The 17,920-nt window shown below is 38.4% G+C and overlaps 2 protein-coding genes across 2 annotated transcripts; one reads left to right on the top strand and one right to left on the bottom strand.

Moving 5' to 3' along the window:
- Positions 1-11,617: 11,617 nt before the first annotated feature.
- LOC138902697 (uncharacterized) lies at positions 11,618-11,995 on the top strand. Its single transcript, XM_070190586.1, has one exon. It carries the CDS (start codon positions 11,618-11,620, stop codon positions 11,993-11,995), a length of 378 nt encoding a protein of 125 aa, XP_070046687.1.
- Positions 11,996-12,837: 842 nt separating this feature from the next.
- Positions 12,838-14,360, bottom strand: LOC138902696 (uncharacterized). Its single transcript, XM_070190585.1, has 2 exons — positions 13,996-14,360; positions 12,838-13,210 (listed from the first exon to the last, which is right to left on the bottom strand). The coding sequence occupies exons 1-2, from the start codon at positions 14,358-14,360 to the stop codon at positions 12,838-12,840; spliced, it is 738 nt and encodes a 245-aa protein (XP_070046686.1).
- Between the last annotated feature and the right edge of the window lie 3,560 nt (positions 14,361-17,920).

Here is a 17,920-nt window from a genome sequence, read left to right as displayed (position 1 = left end):
CCAGAGAATTCTTGAAGAATCTTCTATTTCTTCAAAATATGCTAATTTAAATTCTCAATCAATTTTTCACATCATAATTGAACCGGAATGGCCAACCTGTCATGCCAATTGATATTTATTACACTAAACCTCTAGATTACTTGTGGCATGTGATTCCCTCATCATGCTTATACTTATGTGGTACAAATAAAAGGAAAGTTGGGTAACCTTTCATATTTTTCCGATATGATTATAGTAATATGAAGATATTCAATCTTCTTTTCATTTATAGTTTCAATATGCCAACCACTTTGGCCAATATATTTGAAATTCAAAAAGTTTCTTTTGAGGCTTACTACAATATCAATGTCATGAACAATTTTATTCATCGGGGTAGTAACAAAATTAGCTCTTCCGAAGCTCTTAATTGATTTTGTACTACAAGATCTTTTGTCACACCATCCATATGATGAATATCTCCTTCACGGAGAAAATTATTTCATAATAATTGTCATGGTCAAAATCATCATAAGCAAAATTATTCCTTGCTTTAATTTTGCCTTTAATAATTTTTTATAAGCCATGGCAAAATATTTTTGGAGTACCACATGTACGTGACCAATGACATATTAATGTAACCACACAGTAATATTTATTATCTTTATTTCTCTCAAACCTCCCTTGGATGTGAGTTGTAGTATTTATCCAACGTTGCATAAACACATTCTTATGCACGATGTTTATCACATATATATTTTCATATTCACTTTCAGGAATGAGTCTGCATTTACAATGCTTACCACAAGTCACATTTTTAAGAAATGGACGATAATCATCTGAATATGCCTCGTATTACAGAACATATTAGTACACTTTGCAAGATTATTTTGATAACCCTTGTTGTTCTCCTTTTGACAATTACCATAATGATGACTATTATTATTTTTGTCTTTGGCATGTCCACGTTCCTTCGTCAATCACTTGTCTTTATTTAGACTTATTATGCTCTGTTAGCACATTCACTTCAATAATGGAGCATATTTAGTGGGACGGACTTCATGATTTTTCATCAATAGCATATTATTTTGCCTTAGTCATCATTATATTATCGGGTGCATTGCGACTTGAATTTAATGCTTACCCATATAAAGGCATGTTAAGCCATAATGCATTGGGAATCGAATCAATGTCTTATCGTCATGGTGTACCAGGACTTAAACCTGATGTCTTACCCTCATGGTGAATTGGGACATAAACCCACCGTCTTACCCTCAAGCAATGTCATCACCGTATGTCATAAAACCTTTAAGTATTACCCATTTCAATGTTTACAAGTATAAACTCGTCTAGTGATAAATAAAACTTAAATATTTGCATCACTTTATCACATATTTAATTTGATGCAACATATGAACTATATTATCAGAAGAGAAATCCAATTAGTGGGTGTCCATGAAATCTCATTTTCTCTAAGACTAGGTAAGCCGATTACTTACAATAGTTAAACCGTTCTAAAACAGCATTTAATATAAGTATCGAAATAAAGGTGAAACGGGCCTACGCGGCAACAATCACAACAATCCTCCCAAGAATAGGTAATACAGAGTCACGAACTCTAGATGAATATAGAAAATTATCTCCAAATTTAAAAATACAATACTATTCGGATAACGAATTGACAGTGCAATATGAAGGAAAAGGACTCCAAGGGGGAGTGTGACCGGCGCTCAACCGAGTGAACCCGGCTGAGCAAGCCTGTTAGATTTTCTTCTACCCAAACTCATCTATGAATAAAGAGGAGATGCACTCCATTAATCAAACACTGAAAAGATTTCATTAACAACTCCCACTTAATTTACATTAGCAGCTTCCTTCATAATTTCCAAAATATTACAAGTTTATAAATATAATGAAAAACATATTTGCCAAATACCAATATTTCTAGTTCAATTCCCCACATCAAACACCACCCACAACCTGTCTACGGAGCCTCTAAGTACAACAGAAGAGTAATATGGAAGTGCCGATAATAAGGCCCCGGCTATACCTCAAAATACAAAGTACAACATCAAATGACATCAGGCCCGGAATAGAGTAGGGCTCACCAAAACCTGCTGAAAAGGGAGTAACTACTAACGAGGACCAAAGTTGCCCGCTGATGAACCACCAGCATCCATTGAAGATGCAGCGCCCCGGGCAAAAGGGACATTAGTACATATGGAATAGTACTAGTATGTAAAGCTAATTATCCTCTTTCAAAATAGAATACCAATGTAAGAAAGGGAAAAGCATAGAAACCGCAAGTCACAATCAATGATATCCAAATGCCAAGTTAAATCATAATAATTTCCAAAATACAAAGATAATATTATTTTTGGTTGGGAGCTCTTTAGCACCGATATATCACTGTTCACAATACCACTGTTCACAATACCAATATTCACAATACCAATACCAACGTATTCTTAGCACGGAGTTTGATCATGACCCGATCGGCTAGGCTGTCTCATCTGAGACATCAACCACAATCACAATTTCAATTACAATTTCCAGCATAATCACTACCATATGTGCGGCATGGTATCCGATCATGACCCGATCGGCTAGGCCATCTCACCACAATGTCATGTGGATTGACATCATCCTTTTCTATCAATAATCTCATCCCAATTAAGGGGAATCATTTTATCACATCAATATCATCCCAAATAAGGGGAATAATTACAATCTACTCTTACACTGGCACTTATAGTTTCAGGGTTAGATTATTTCAACCCACTATTCCTCGGTGACTATCGATACTCCCAAAAATATTTTTGATTTGCTTACAAATGAAAACAACAATACAAATGCATTTACCTCATAACCTTTCATACCGTATATAGCCTCATTGGCTCTTTCAACAACTTTCAACATCATTATTTCATTAGCTCTCTTGGCCATACATATGATTCTTCATTTATGGCACAATGGCTGTATTTCATATTCTACACTTTCATTTCTTCCCTTTCATGGATCACCATCATAAATATCATCAAATAGAATATTTCGAAAATCACAACTTTAGGTTCATTAGTAATGAAGGCTTTAAATACAATGGATTTTTTTCCAAGAAACGGAGTAAAATGATTAGCAATCAAAGCACAAGTTAAAATCATAAACAAGTAATACATAATTTATTCTTGAAATACTTTTCCCCAAAAAGGGCAATACACAATTTCAACTCACGAATATGTAAGAATGCAAAACACATCGAAACTACTTTCAAAGCATAGCATTAGTTAAAACAGCCACATATGGGCATCACTTGAGTTCATAAGTTTTTAGGCAATTCTATTTTCGAAGTCAATTTTGGAACAGTTGAATCAAAGCTCATTTCATAATCTTTCTCAGATCATCTCATTTCATTGGCACCATTGGCCACAGGTATAACTTTCACTCTTGGCACGTTGGCCACACTTTATATCCCCAATTCACTTATTTCACTTCTAACTATCTTTATAGATTATCAACAATAAGACATTTTCAATCAAGACTTTAGTTACACATATGAGCAATTAAGAGTCTTAAGCATATTGGAATTTTCTCACACAATTTGGCATCATAACCTTCATTAGAAACACGACTCAAAGACATAGCATTTTAATACACATATCATTCTTGAACACATTCCCAAATGATAACATAATGTGATAGGAACATTCGGAACACGTTTTGAATACATAATTCTCGACACTTTGCTTATTCGGGACAATCGAATTTAATGGAAACAACTCAGAACATAGAATAAGGAACTTGAGACAACCATACTTGAAACTTACGGGAATATCATGGAATTCAATTCTTAGAGAGTAGTTTATCCAACATACCTCAAATTCGTCCCTTAATGATACTACAATGACCCACTACACTAAGCAACTTCAATATACAATAACAACATCCAGTGGAACCAATATTAGTAACAAATTCCATAGTTTAGCCATTTAGACATTTTATTAAACACCTAGCACGCATGAATCTCTACATCTCTTACCCATAGAATTAGTTCATCCAACTACTACCATTTATCAATAATTTATCCCACCATCATTCTTAAATAATTCATAACTTTCAACATCACATACATGACCATCCATCCATACCCAACCAATAAAATTCCATCAAATAATCACCTTTCAATCTCTACAATGGTTATGTATTTAAATTGGAAACTTATGGCTTCCATTCACCATACCATAAGTTCCAATACTTAATTCATACTCATATTCCCATAATATATCCATACATATAAGTCTAAGGGTGTAGGATTACCTTTTGGAAGAAATCCTGCAAAACCCTCCTTTGAATTCTTGAAGAAATTTCTTGAAGATCTATGTATTTTATGGAGGATTGAGTTAGTTTTAGGGTGGAATTGATGGAATGAAACACAAAATTAGTAGGGATTACTCACCTTGAAGATGGGGGGGAGTTGGAGGTCTTGGGAGAGTGGAGGAAAATCCCAAATTTCGGCCAAGAGAAATGGAGTAAAATGAACCACGAATGAGTATATAGTGTTTCGGGCGCCACAGGTGGTGTGGGGCACTGCCTGTGGCGCTGGTTCTAGAACCTCAAGATTCTCGGCGCCAGGAATAGCGCCCCACGCTACCCTGGGCACTGGCGATGGGAAATCGTTTCTATTTCACCCGAAAATGGGCATAACTCTCTCATACGATGTCCGAATTTGATGATTATTTTTTCTATGGCTCCGTAATTTCCATATGGATCTAATGCTTTAATAAAAACTGAATTTGGAGCTCCTTTTCTTAATGGGATGCCACTTATACTCGAATAAACGACGTCGAAACATCCTCGAAATATCAAAATTAAATTTCAGACATACGCCCGAGTCCAAAATCACCATTCGGACCTAACGGAATCATCAAAACTTCGTTCCGAGGTCGAATACAAAAAAATTCAAACTTGGTCATAATATATCATATGACGCTACTCAATACTTCAAATAGTTTAAAGGAGCGTAAATGTTCAAAATGACAAGTCGGGTCGTTACATTCTCCCCCACTTAAGATCATTCATCCTCGAATGAGGGTTAGAATCCGCCATAGACACCTAATGTGATTTAAATCCTCATCCACACCAAAAGTTACCAATTTTACTAACTCCATAAATTTCCAAATATTTCACCAGAGTCTCTCCTGTTATCGGGCCTATCCACCTGTTAGAGAATCCCAGAAACCAATCCTAACAACACATTCTCAACTCGACAAAGCATTATATATATATATATATATATATATATATATATATATATATATTATATATATATATATATATATATATATATATATATATATATATATATATAAATAACACTAATCTCAGCATTACATGCACCGCATTATCAAAATGATATATGGACATTAACTGCACATTTTTAAATCACAACACCTAGAAAGTACCTTTCAAATCAAAACCAATTGCTATACAATCAAGAGAAAATATTTTCTTTCCACAACACTTTCGGCCTTCAAGGTGACCTTCTCGACTCACAGACTTTGCCATAGCACTTTAATGGAGGCAATCTCAACTCCCGGACATATCTAGCAAGGATGACAAATAGATACCCCCTCATAATCCAATTATCCATTAACTTTACCTTCACTAGCTTTCACCGGAATGATAGACAAAGGATTTCCAACTACCTTCTTAGACATAGACACATGAAACACCGGGTACAAGGAGGACAATAATAGGGAAATATCGTACTCATAGTTTGGCCTATTCCCTCAAGATTTCGTAAGGCATAATTTGACTACACATAATTTACCTTCCTTAACAATTCACCCAATATATTCATAGAGAAAATCTTGAGAATAACCCGTTCATTTTCTTCAACTCTAAATCCCTACGCCGAACACCCAAACTAAACCTTTGGCGATGTCCAACAATTACTCTAAGGTGTGCTAGCTTGAATATGAAAATAAAACTTCCTATCCAATATATTTGATCAGAGGATGATGCTTCTTATTTCACATGTTTGAACCTTCAACCCCCATAAGTTACTATAAATAGGAACAACGAGGTCCGAGATTGGGCTGGAAATTTTCAAGAATCTATCAATGTGCTGAGCAGGGCATTTCAGTAGATTATATCCTAAGAGACATAACGGTTACTACCATAGTGCTGACATGGTTAATCGTTGTGATGACATCATTGATTCGACAAATGAGGCATAGAGTTGCCTAGTAGGCATTGTTAATGTAGGGACCATGTTCATGATTCTGAGATTTAAAAGAAATGAGTCATTTTAGACATGTGACATATGGGAGGCATGGTCGGGAGGATAAAGACATTAATGTCAGTTATTCTTGGAATACTATAATTGTTTCATTCCATATGTGCCTTGTTCGGCAATAGTAGGCCTCAAAGAGAAATAACCAAGTACGTGACACCAGTTGCCTCTTGGAATGCAGGGAAAATCTGTTTAACTCGAAATGAGAATATTCTGGCACCCTGAATGTGATATGGGTTTCAAAATACATGTAGTTGTATTACGCTCCTAGCATTAACTAACACAAGGAATAGAAATGCCATAAGCCCATGAGGATAAAAAAAAGAAGTTGAACACTTGTGAGATTATTATCATTATGACAGCTTAACCCTTCACAATAGTTGATCCTATATGAAAGGACTAGAGATACAACAAACTTTTCTTTAAAATCAATATGCTCATCATATGTGCCAGAATCTGAAACATCCACCTGAAGTGGGGAGGAAAAGTCGTTGTAAGGTTGCTTAACTTTCAACCCCACACGAGTGAAACCATGTAGCTAGGACATCTTAATGTTTGGATAAAATCATGTATTGGTTAGAGAGAATGTACACTTTGCTATGAGCTAGACATGTCTCTGCCATAATAACTCTCAAGCCGCAATACCAGGCCACTTCATGGGCAACTACAATACTAGGAACAAAGTGAGCTACTTACTACGGAATGATCTAAGTGGACATGAAAGTCATACTGATATGGGCAAACAAAAAGATCTTCTGTGACAAATTTGTGAAAATCTCAAATTTCACAGAAACTTTTATGCGGACAAGTGACCTCTTTCAATTGACAGGAACACATATGATAGGTGGTGAGATATGCTCTCATGTTACTAGACAGTGAAAAGGATTCATGATAATGTTCACAAAGGAGTGAAGTGAATGTTCAAAGCATAGGAGCCACATACACCGGAGAGAAAAGGAGAGGCTCAAGAAGGATCTCAACACTAGGCCTCTATACATTGGATTTGATACCACATGGGTAAACTTTATGACGGTGCATGCATAAGCATAAGTGAGCAGATGTTATCCATTGGAATCAAAAGGTTCTGTAAGAATTCATCAAGTATACTCCCTTGTTGAGAATTTAGGAAAGCAGTGGGAAGTATTAACCTAGGGTTATAACTCATTCCAAGGAAATAATTATAGAACTCAATTCCTCAAAGGTTGTAAATAAGAGAATTTGTGATAGAGTGGCTTCACGAATAATGCGCCTCATTTAGAAAGTAAGTGCATGCAATATTTTGTGATTTATCGTCTTGTGAAAACCGTGTTTATGAAGGCTTTTCAATATGGATGTAAATATACAACAAGGAATTTCCCAAACCTGCCACGCTCCTGAGCATACTCACAACACGACGCCAAATGTTCCTTCTTGCATGTCGAGCAGATCGGGATAGGTGTACCCAACCTAGGGCATTTGATCTTCTTATGCCCCCTCTTTCCATAGCCATAACGTATTTCAAGAGTCGTCAAACACGTCCCCAAGTGGTGCTTCTTACAAATCAAACATTCCGGCTTATTGGTACAACAACCGTTTTTTGTTTCTTAGGTTCTCTCATCACATGATCTGGTGGGGTGGTGACATTAATAGGAACAGGGACACTTCCCCTACCAACTGGTTCTTTCATTCCCTCCTTAATTCCTTGAACCCGTGGGTTACTCAGATGAAAATTGAGACATGGCGAGGAAATTAGCTTACTATCTTGAACTCTATCGCACGATTTGGAGTATCAAAGAAGGGTGAAATTCCTAAATGTCCAAGTAGCCTCCTCATTATAGATGTGGTCGACAACATACCGATAAGAAGGACTCTACCAGACATGGCTCCGAGACATCCTAGGACACTTTAAAATCTTAGGCTCTGATACCAAGTTTGTCACGCCCCGAACTCGGGGAGCGTGACCGGCGCTCAACCGAATGAACCCGGCCGAGTAGGCCTGTTAGATTTCCTTCTAACAAAACTCATCCATGAATAAAGAGGTGATGCACTCCATTAATCAAACACTGAAAAGATTTCATTAACAACTCCCATTTAATTTCTATTAGCAGCTTCCTTCATAATTTCCAAAATATTACAAGTTTATAGATATAATGAAAAATATGTTTGCCAAATACCAACATTTCTAGTTCAATTCCCCACATCAAACACCACCCACAACCTATCTGCAGAGCCTCTAAGTACAAGAAAAGAGTAATATGGAAGTGTCGGCAACAAGGCCCCGGCTATACCTCAAAATACAAAGTACAACATCAAATGACATTAGGCCTGGAATAAAGTAGGGCTCACCAAAACCTACTGAATATGGAGAAATAGCTAACGAGGACCAAAGTTGCCCACTGATGAACCACCTGCATCCATTGAAGATGCAGCTTCCCCGGCAAAAGGGACATTAGTACATATGGAATAGTACTAGTATGTAAAGCTAATTGTCCTCTTTCAACATAGAATTCCAATGTAAGAAAGGGAAAAGCATAGAAACAGTAAGTCAGAATCAATGATATCCAAATGCAAAGTTAAAACATAATAATTTCCAAAATACAAAGATAGGTTGGGAGATCTTTAGCACCGATATACAATTGTTCACAATACCACTGTTCACAATACCAATATTCACAAAACCAATACCACCGTATTTTTAGCACAGAGTCCGATAACGACCCGATCGGCTAGGCCGTCTCATCCGAGACATCAACCACAATCACAATTACAATTACAATTTCCAACACAATAACCACCATGTGTGTGGCATGGTGTCCGATCATGACCCGATCGGCAAGTCCATCTTACCACAATGCTGTGTGGATCGACATCATCTTTTTCTATCAATCATCTCATCCCAATTAAGGGGAATAATTTTATCACATCAATCTCATCCCAAATAAGATAACTAATTACAATCCACTCCTACAACAGCACGTGTAGTTTCGGGGTTAGGTTATTTCAACCCACCCTTCCTCGGTGACTATTGATACTCCCAAAAATATTTTTGATTTGCTTTGAAATTAAAACAACAATACAAATGCATTTACCTCATAACCTTTCATACCGTATATAGCCTCATTGGCTCTTTCAACAACTTTTAACATTATTATTTCATTAGCTCTCTTGGCCATACATATGATTCTTCATTCATGGCACAATGGCCGTATTTCATATTCCACACTTTCATTTCTTCCCTTTCATGGATCATCATCATAAATATCAACAAATAGAATATTTCCGAAATCAAAACTTTAGGTTCATTAGTAATGAAGGCTTTAAACTCAATGGATTTCTTTCCAAAAAATGGAGTAAAATGATTAGCAATCAAAGCACAAGTTAAAATCATAAACAAGTAATACATAATTTATTCTTGAAATACTTTTTCCCAAAAAGGGCAATACACAATTTTAACTCACGAATATGTAAGAATGCAAAATACATCAAACTTACTTTCAAAGCATAGCATTAGTTAAAATAGCCACATTCGAAGTCAATTTTGGAATAGTTAAATCAAAGCTCATTTCATAATCTTTCTCACATCATCTGATTTCATTGGCACCATTGGCCACAAGTATAACTTTCACTCTTGGCACGTTGGCCACACTTTATATCCCCAATTCACTTATTTCACTTCTAACCATCTTTATAGATTATCAACAACAAGACATTTTCAATCAAGACTTTAGGTATACATATGAGCAATTAAGAGTCTTAAGCATATTGAGATTTTCTCACACAATTTGGCATCATAACCTTCATTTGAAACATGACTCAAAGACATAGCATTTTAATACACATATCATTCTTGAACACATTCCCAAGGGATAACATAATGTGATAGGAACATTCGGAACACGTTTTGAATACATAATTCTCTATACTTTACTTATTCGGGACAATTGAATTTATTTGGAACAACTCGGAACATAGAATAAGGAACTTGAGACAACCATACTTGAAACTTACGGGAACATCATGGAATTCAATTCTAAGAGAGTAGTTTAGCCATCATACCTCAAATTCGTCCCTTAATGATACTACAATGACCCACTACACTAAGAAACTTCAATCTACAATAACATCCGGTGGAACTAATATTAGTAAAAAATTGCATAGTGTAGGCCATTTAGGCATTTTATCAAACACCTAGTAGGCATGAATCTCTACATCTCTTACCCATAGAATTAGCTCATCCAACTACTACCATTTACCAAAAATTTATCCCAACATCATTCTTAAGCAATCCATAACTTTCAACATCACATACATGACCACTATGAGGTTCGGTGAGTTGTCCTGACACGCACCAGCTTTAGTCTCCACAGTCAGAGAATGAGTCCGTCAATTTATCGAGGGGCTCAATCAAAGTATTAGATTCAGCATGGCTCGAGAGTTGGAGATTGACATCCCATACGAGCAGGTAGTGGACATCGCTAGGAGATTGGGGGGTATCTGCCCCCGTAGAGAGAGAAGAGGGAGGACAAGAGGCCTCGAGATTCTGGAACATATAGTGGTACCCGTGCCCCAATTGTAGCCTGTCATGGTAGAGGCTATGTGAGTCATCATGTTCTTTCAGTACTTCCAGCTTCTAACGGTATTTCGTCTACTCCTAGTCCTCGTGTTGCCCATTATGCACTGCCACTGTCTAGTACACCACCTGTACGGGGTGCTTTCAGCAATCAGTCCAGCCGACCGGGCCCGAGCCAGTACTAGCAGCCACATCCTCTGAGAGCTTGGATTTAAAGATGTGGTAAGACTTGGCATGAAGCCAGTGTATCGGTAAATTCCCGGATTTGAATTATGGTAAGCTACTTGATGAGATCCACTATATCTATATATGCTCCGGTTAAGGAGGGAATTTCTAACGAAGAGCTTGAGTTCCTCGTAAAGAGGGGGATTTGTATCACGTGTTTTATACTTGTTTATTTCATTTATTTACTCTGCCTCGTATTTGCTACCCCTTTACTATACCTTATGTTGTTGGACTACTAGTGAGTGTCGATGTCGACCCCTCGTCACTACTTCTCTAGGGTTAGGCTAGATACTTACTGGGTACACGATGCTTATGGAGATATGATGAAGGTTTAAACTATGAGGATTTGTGTATTTAGCCGGACATAGAACTGCCAGAAGGTTAAAAACCTCCTAAGCTCGAAATGTTCAACAGGACAGGTGATCCAAAGGTATATCTGAGGACGTATTGCGACAAGCTCGTAGGGGTTGGTAAAGATGAAAGAATCCGTACGAAGCTGTTCATGAGGAGCCTCACTAGAGATGCCCTATCCTGGTACATCAGTTAAAATCAAATGAAATGGGTTAATTGGGGACATGGCGTCAGATTTTATGGATCGATTCAGATTCAATACAGAGAATGCACCAGACGTCTTCTATATCCAGAATCTTAAGAAGAAGACAATAGAAAATTTCCGCGAGTATGTTACTCGGTGGAGATCAGAAGCTGTAAAAGTAAGGCCAGCACTAGAAGAAGAGCAAATGAACAAGTTCTTTGTCCGAGCTCAGGATCCGCAGTATTACGAGAGATTGATGGTTATTGAAAACCATAAGTTTTTCGACATCATCAAATTGGGAGAGAGAATAGAAGAGGGAATTAAAACGGGAATGGTAAAAGTCATGTGTTGGATAATTATTCTCATAGTTCTTGAGTTTCCTAGAAGTATAAGCGATCACCTTGCCATGTTGCATTAATACACACCCAAGTCCAACCCTTGAAGCATCGCAATACACAACGAATCCATTCGTACCCTCTGGTAAGGTCAACACCGATGTCGTAGTGAATCTTGACTTCAATACTTGAAAACTCTTTTCACAAGTATCTGACCACTAAAATCTAGCTGTCTTCTGCGTCAATTTGGTCAATGGAGATGTAAGAGAAGAAAATCCCTCTACGAACCTTCTGTAATAACCATCTAAGCCCAAAAAACTGCGAATCTCTATCGGTGTTGTAGGTCTAGGCCAATCCTTCGCAGCTGCAATCTTCTGAGGATCAACCTTGATTCCCTCACTAGAGAGAACATGACACAAGAAAGTGACAGAATCGAGCCAAAACTCACATTTTGAGAACTTTGCATACAACTTGTGCAGATATATAAAGTTTGAAATACTTCCCTGAGATGATCGGCTTGATCCTCTCAACTCCGTGAATACACAAGAATATCATCAATGAACACTATCACAAAAGAGTCAAGGAAAGGCTTGAAGACTCGATTTATAAGATCCATGAAAGCTGTCGGGGCATTCGTTAGCCGCAAGACATCACCAAAAATTCAAAGTGGCCCATATCGGGTTCTGAAAGCTGTTTTCAGAATATCATGCTCCCCGATCTACAACTGGTGATAACCCGATCTTAAGTTAATCTTGGAGAAGTACTTAGCACCTTGCAATTGATCGAACAAGTCATCTATCCTTGGCAGTGGGTACTTATTTTTTATTGTGACCTTGTTGAGCTGTCAATAGTCAATGCACATCCTCAATGACCCATATTTCTTCCTTACAAAGAGAACCGATGCGCCCCAAGGCAACACACTCGATCAGATGAAACCCTTTGCTAGAAAATCCCTCAACTGCTCATTCAGTTCCTTCAATTCTGCCAGAGCCATTCTGTAGGGTGAAATTGATATAGGTTGCATGCCTTGAAAAACATGGATCCCAAAATCAATCTCCCTATCTAGCGGGATCCCATGAAGCTCATCAAGAAAGACCTCCAAAAATTCATTCACCACCAGCACGGACTCAAGTGTTGGTGCCTCAGCATCAATGTTCGTGACTCGGACCAAATGGTAAATACACCGCTTATTGATCATCTTTATGGCCGTAAGGTAAGAAATAAACCTACCTTTTGGCACAACATCATCCCTTTTCCATTCAATGACTGGCTCGTTTGGAAACTCAAACCTAACGATTCTGGTTCAACAATCAAGCTTGGTAAAACATGAGTGAAGCCAGTCTATCCTCATTATTGCATCAAAATCCACCAATTCAAGGAGATCGGTTGTGGTGTATCGACCATGCACTATGAAAGTACAATCCCTATAAACCCCCGTGGCCACAATAGACTCACCAACTGGAGTAGATACATAGAATTTCTCATGAATTTGTTCTGGTTCTATCCCTAATTCCATATCAACATAAGGAGTGACATATGACAAGGTGAACCAGGCTCTATAAGAGCATACACATCGTGAGACTGGACAGTCAATATACCTGTGACAACATCTAGAGAAGCTTCTGAACTCTGGCGACCCTCATGGAAAATAACCTACGAAGTCCTCTCGAACCTTATGCACCACCCCTAGCTGCACAACACCCTATAGGTGTTGGAGTACCTCGAGCAAGAGAAGGTGCTGCAGAAGTAGTAGCTGCTGAGATGGTCGACTGTGTCATACCCTTACCAGCATTCTGACGGGACGAACAACAATCTCTCTGAATATGACCCCGAAGACTACACCTTAGCATATGGTAAGGTCCATATAACAGACTCCTGAGTGCATCTTCCCACACTACGGCAGGAGGGCCCCCACTGCGGTTGAAATCTCCCGCCTGACTAGCCCTGCTGATAAGGTCCCCTGTTGCGCTGACTAGGCCTAAAGCAACTTTAATTCTGCTGCACTGGCCCCAATGGCGATGCACTAGATGAAGACTGAGTAAAGGATTGTGTCGGTCCAGATGACCTTCCCCTAAATACCGACCTTCCACCACTACCACCATTGGAAGAACCACCAAAGTTACCCGTGGACCGGGACTTCTTGTTACCCTCTCGCTCCATTATGTTCTTCAACTTTCGGGTCTCTATGGTTTGAGAAAATGCCACCATCTTCCCATTGTTCATAACAAAATTCACGGCAACCGTAGCGGCCTCATTAATAACAAAATGGCTAAGGCCCTGCACATACCTGCGAACCCTAGCCTCCATAGTGGGCATCATGTAGCTAGCATCCTTGGAAAGATCTGCAAACCTCATATGGTAATCCCATACACTCATACTACCTTGCTTCAAGTTCTCAAACTCGGTGGCACTAGTTGCCCTAGTCTCTATGGTCAAAAAATGATACATGTAGGCATCTGCAAACTAATTCCACTTCGTTAGAGGGCTTCCCTCCTCATGGGACTCCTCCCACAATTCAAACTATGAGTATACCACATCTTTCAGGCAATAGGAGGATTTCCACTACTTTTGTCTCAGTGGTACGCATCACACAAAGAGTTTTGTGCATCTCATACTTCTGTCTCAGTGGCACACATCACACGAAGTGTTTTGTGCATCTCATCAATAAATGCATGGGGGTCCTCTTCAAGCTTGGTACCCGTGAATAGTGGAGGATCTAACTGAAGAAACATGCTCACCCTAGAACTAGCTGAATCCCTATGCTGGCTTGTGCAAGTAGGTGTAGCCTTCAATATCTTGTCCTAGGAATCCATTATCTAAGTCAACATCTATATGGCTCCCCTAAGATCCCCATCAAAAACACTAGGACTGGAAGTTGAGGTTGGAGGTGGAACTGGAATATCATTTGGAGGAGGAATTGTTTCATTCTCAGCATGAGTAGTAGAATCAAGAGGTGTTGTGGTTGGGGAAATGCCTTCGCCCCTCGGGTGCTCACCCGTAACATCAGGTATCTCATTAACTGCCACTCCTGGGGGGCATTGGCCCTTTGGCCACTCCTTGCCTTCTTCTTAGGTACAATGTACTGAAATTAGAACAATGCAAGAGTTAAAAAGGGTAATAGTCATACAATCAGCTCTATCGCAGGATCTAGGTTATCAAAGAAGGGTGACATTCCTAAATACCCAAGTAGCCTACTAATTATAGATGTGGTTGACAAACAACAATAAGAAGATCTCTACTGGACACGGCTCTGAGACATCCTAGGACACTTTAAACCTTACGCTCTGATACCGAGCTTGTCATGCTCCAACCCTGGGGAGCGCAACTGGCACTAAACCAAGATATCCCAGTCAAGAAAGCCTATTTGATGCCTTCTACCCAACCATAACCATGAATAATTTGATGACGAATGCCATGAGTTAGACAAACCATAGAATAACATGTACAACACCAATTTCATTACTTGTAGAAACTTCATTTACAATTTCAAAAATATTACAAGTTCATAATTTAAAAGTGAACACATGTCCAACAACTACAACATTTTTTGTTTGTTACCCCAATCAAAATACAACCCACTACATGTCTATGGAGCCTCTAAGAGAACATGAGTACGATATGGAAATGCTGGTAACTAGGCCCTGGCGATACCTCAAATGTAATGCACATGAAGACAATACAACATATGGGCCCCAGTATAGAATAGGGCTCACTAAACTTTGCTGGGAACAGGGTATGATGCTATCAATGATCAATGCTACCTGCTGAGGAATCACCTGTATCCAATAAAAAATCAGTGCCCCCGATAAAAGGGACATTATTACATATAGAATAGTACTAGTATGTAAAGCTAAATACCCTCTCAAAGAATAGATTACTGACACAAAGGAAAGAAATGTAGTAGCAGTAAGTAAATCAATAATATTTAAATGTCGAGTACCTTTCAAATAAGCAATAGTAATTTTCAGTTGGAAGATCCTTGGTACCGACACACCACTATGCATATGGCATGGAGTCTGATCCCTATCCGATCATCTAAGACATCACACCCTGATCCATGAGGGATGAAATAACAACACAATACCACCATATGCGCGGCATGGCATCTAATCCCCACCCGATCGGCTAATCAGTCTCACCACAATGTCGTGTTGATCGACATGGTCTTTTCTGGATATCATCTCATCCAAATCAAGGGGAATAATCACATCATAATATAATGGGGGCTCACCACTCAATCAACTCCTACACCGGCATGTGCAGTTTCAGGTTTGGGCATTTGTGACCCAGCCTACCTCGGTGACTTAACGATAGTCCCAAAAATATTTTTCATATAAAAGAATTACATATATTTCATAGCCTTTCATACTTTCTTTCATTACAGTGGCACTCTTTGCCTCATATGTAAATCATCACTCTTGGCTCAATGGCCGCATTCTCATATTTCATACTCTCGTTCTTTCACTTTTAAGGTTCATTAAGGGTCTTAAGCATATTGGGTTTTCTTCCCAAAAGAGGGCATAACGATTTGCAATTGAAACATGAATTCAAGTCACAAGCATTAGATATAATAACCATATTTCAAATATTTTTCCGAAAGAGAGTAACATGATGGGGCAAGTGGAACATGAAGCAAATCGTAAACCTTTGGACAAGCTACCAATATAAGCAGACTATAACGACGAAAATAGGAACTTGATCAAACCGTAATCAAAGTTTATGAGAAATTCATGGAATCCAATTCTACGGAAAGAGTTTAGTCAGCATACCTCGATTAACATTTTCCTTAGAATTACTACACGTTCCTCCTAATCTTAGAAACTTCAATTGTAGTAACATCACCAATTTTAACAATGATTAGGGGGTGCTCATAGGTTTAGCTCATTTAGGAATTTCTTCAAACATCAATATATGAAATCGATTACAAAGTTCTATGATGGAAATCCTTCATCCCACAACCAACGCCAAGTCAATAATTCACCCACATTAGTTCAACAACTTCCAAACCACCATCATTGTCACATGCATGCATAAATGACTACTCTTAACCCAAGAATCATGCCTCCCATTTCTCACATTCAACCCCAAATTCAAAATTGAGAGTTGGGAGAATGACCTTACCTCTTTTGTAGAAGACCTAGCAAGCTTTCCTTGTTGAATTTCCAAGGCTTTGAACAATAAATTCAAGTGTGGAGATGTTAGTGCTTCTCCTTCTCTCTCTAGCTCCTTTCCCCTCTCTCTAAAATATCCAATTTTTTCTTCAAAACGACCCCCTTATGTCTTTACATTAGAATTGGGTCCGATAAAATTTTCCAAATTTTCAACCTCTATGTCGGGTCTGCGGTCGCAAATGGGACCAGGAAACAGGTATGAGGTCCGCGAAGTGGACCACGAAATGGTCTCCAAAATCGAGGCTGACATGTTCAAGTCTGCGGCTGATTCTGCGGTCCGTAGATCGACTTTGTGGTTGCATATTGCTTTACAGAATCTCCTTCCTAAAATCTCCCATACTGATATGCGACAGACATGCAGTCCACGAAACGGTTATATGGTCGCACATTGTACCGTGAAGTGGCCTTCAAAATTGAGCTTCTTTTGTTCAAATCCGCAGTGGATCTGCTATCAACAGAATAGTTCTGTGGTCGCATAATGAACTGCAGAAATACCATGTTCTGCAAATATTTCCACCAACTCCACAATACATTGCACAACCCAAAAATTTTGTATTATCTACGATCTTCCAAAACACGTTAGACTACCATAACACCATAAACCTCAAATCCTTGTCAACATTTTACGGGGCCTTAAATTTTAAGTCAATCTTGATTATATAACATGATTATTTATGAGATTTAACATCTAAATCATGATATTTGAAGAGAATTTTTGGGGATTTTTTATATGTTTTTAAAAAATAAAAATTTGAGATTTGAGTGTCGAATTAGACTATGATTTGAAAACCAAAGACATATTTGAACTCGTGAGGCTACAGATAGTCGAGATCTACC

Source organism: Nicotiana tomentosiformis, chromosome 12, assembly GCF_000390325.3.
Source record: "Nicotiana tomentosiformis chromosome 12, ASM39032v3, whole genome shotgun sequence".
NCBI classification, from domain to species: domain Eukaryota; kingdom Viridiplantae; phylum Streptophyta; class Magnoliopsida; order Solanales; family Solanaceae; genus Nicotiana; species Nicotiana tomentosiformis.
This window is presented reverse-complemented; position numbering and strand designations above follow the sequence as displayed.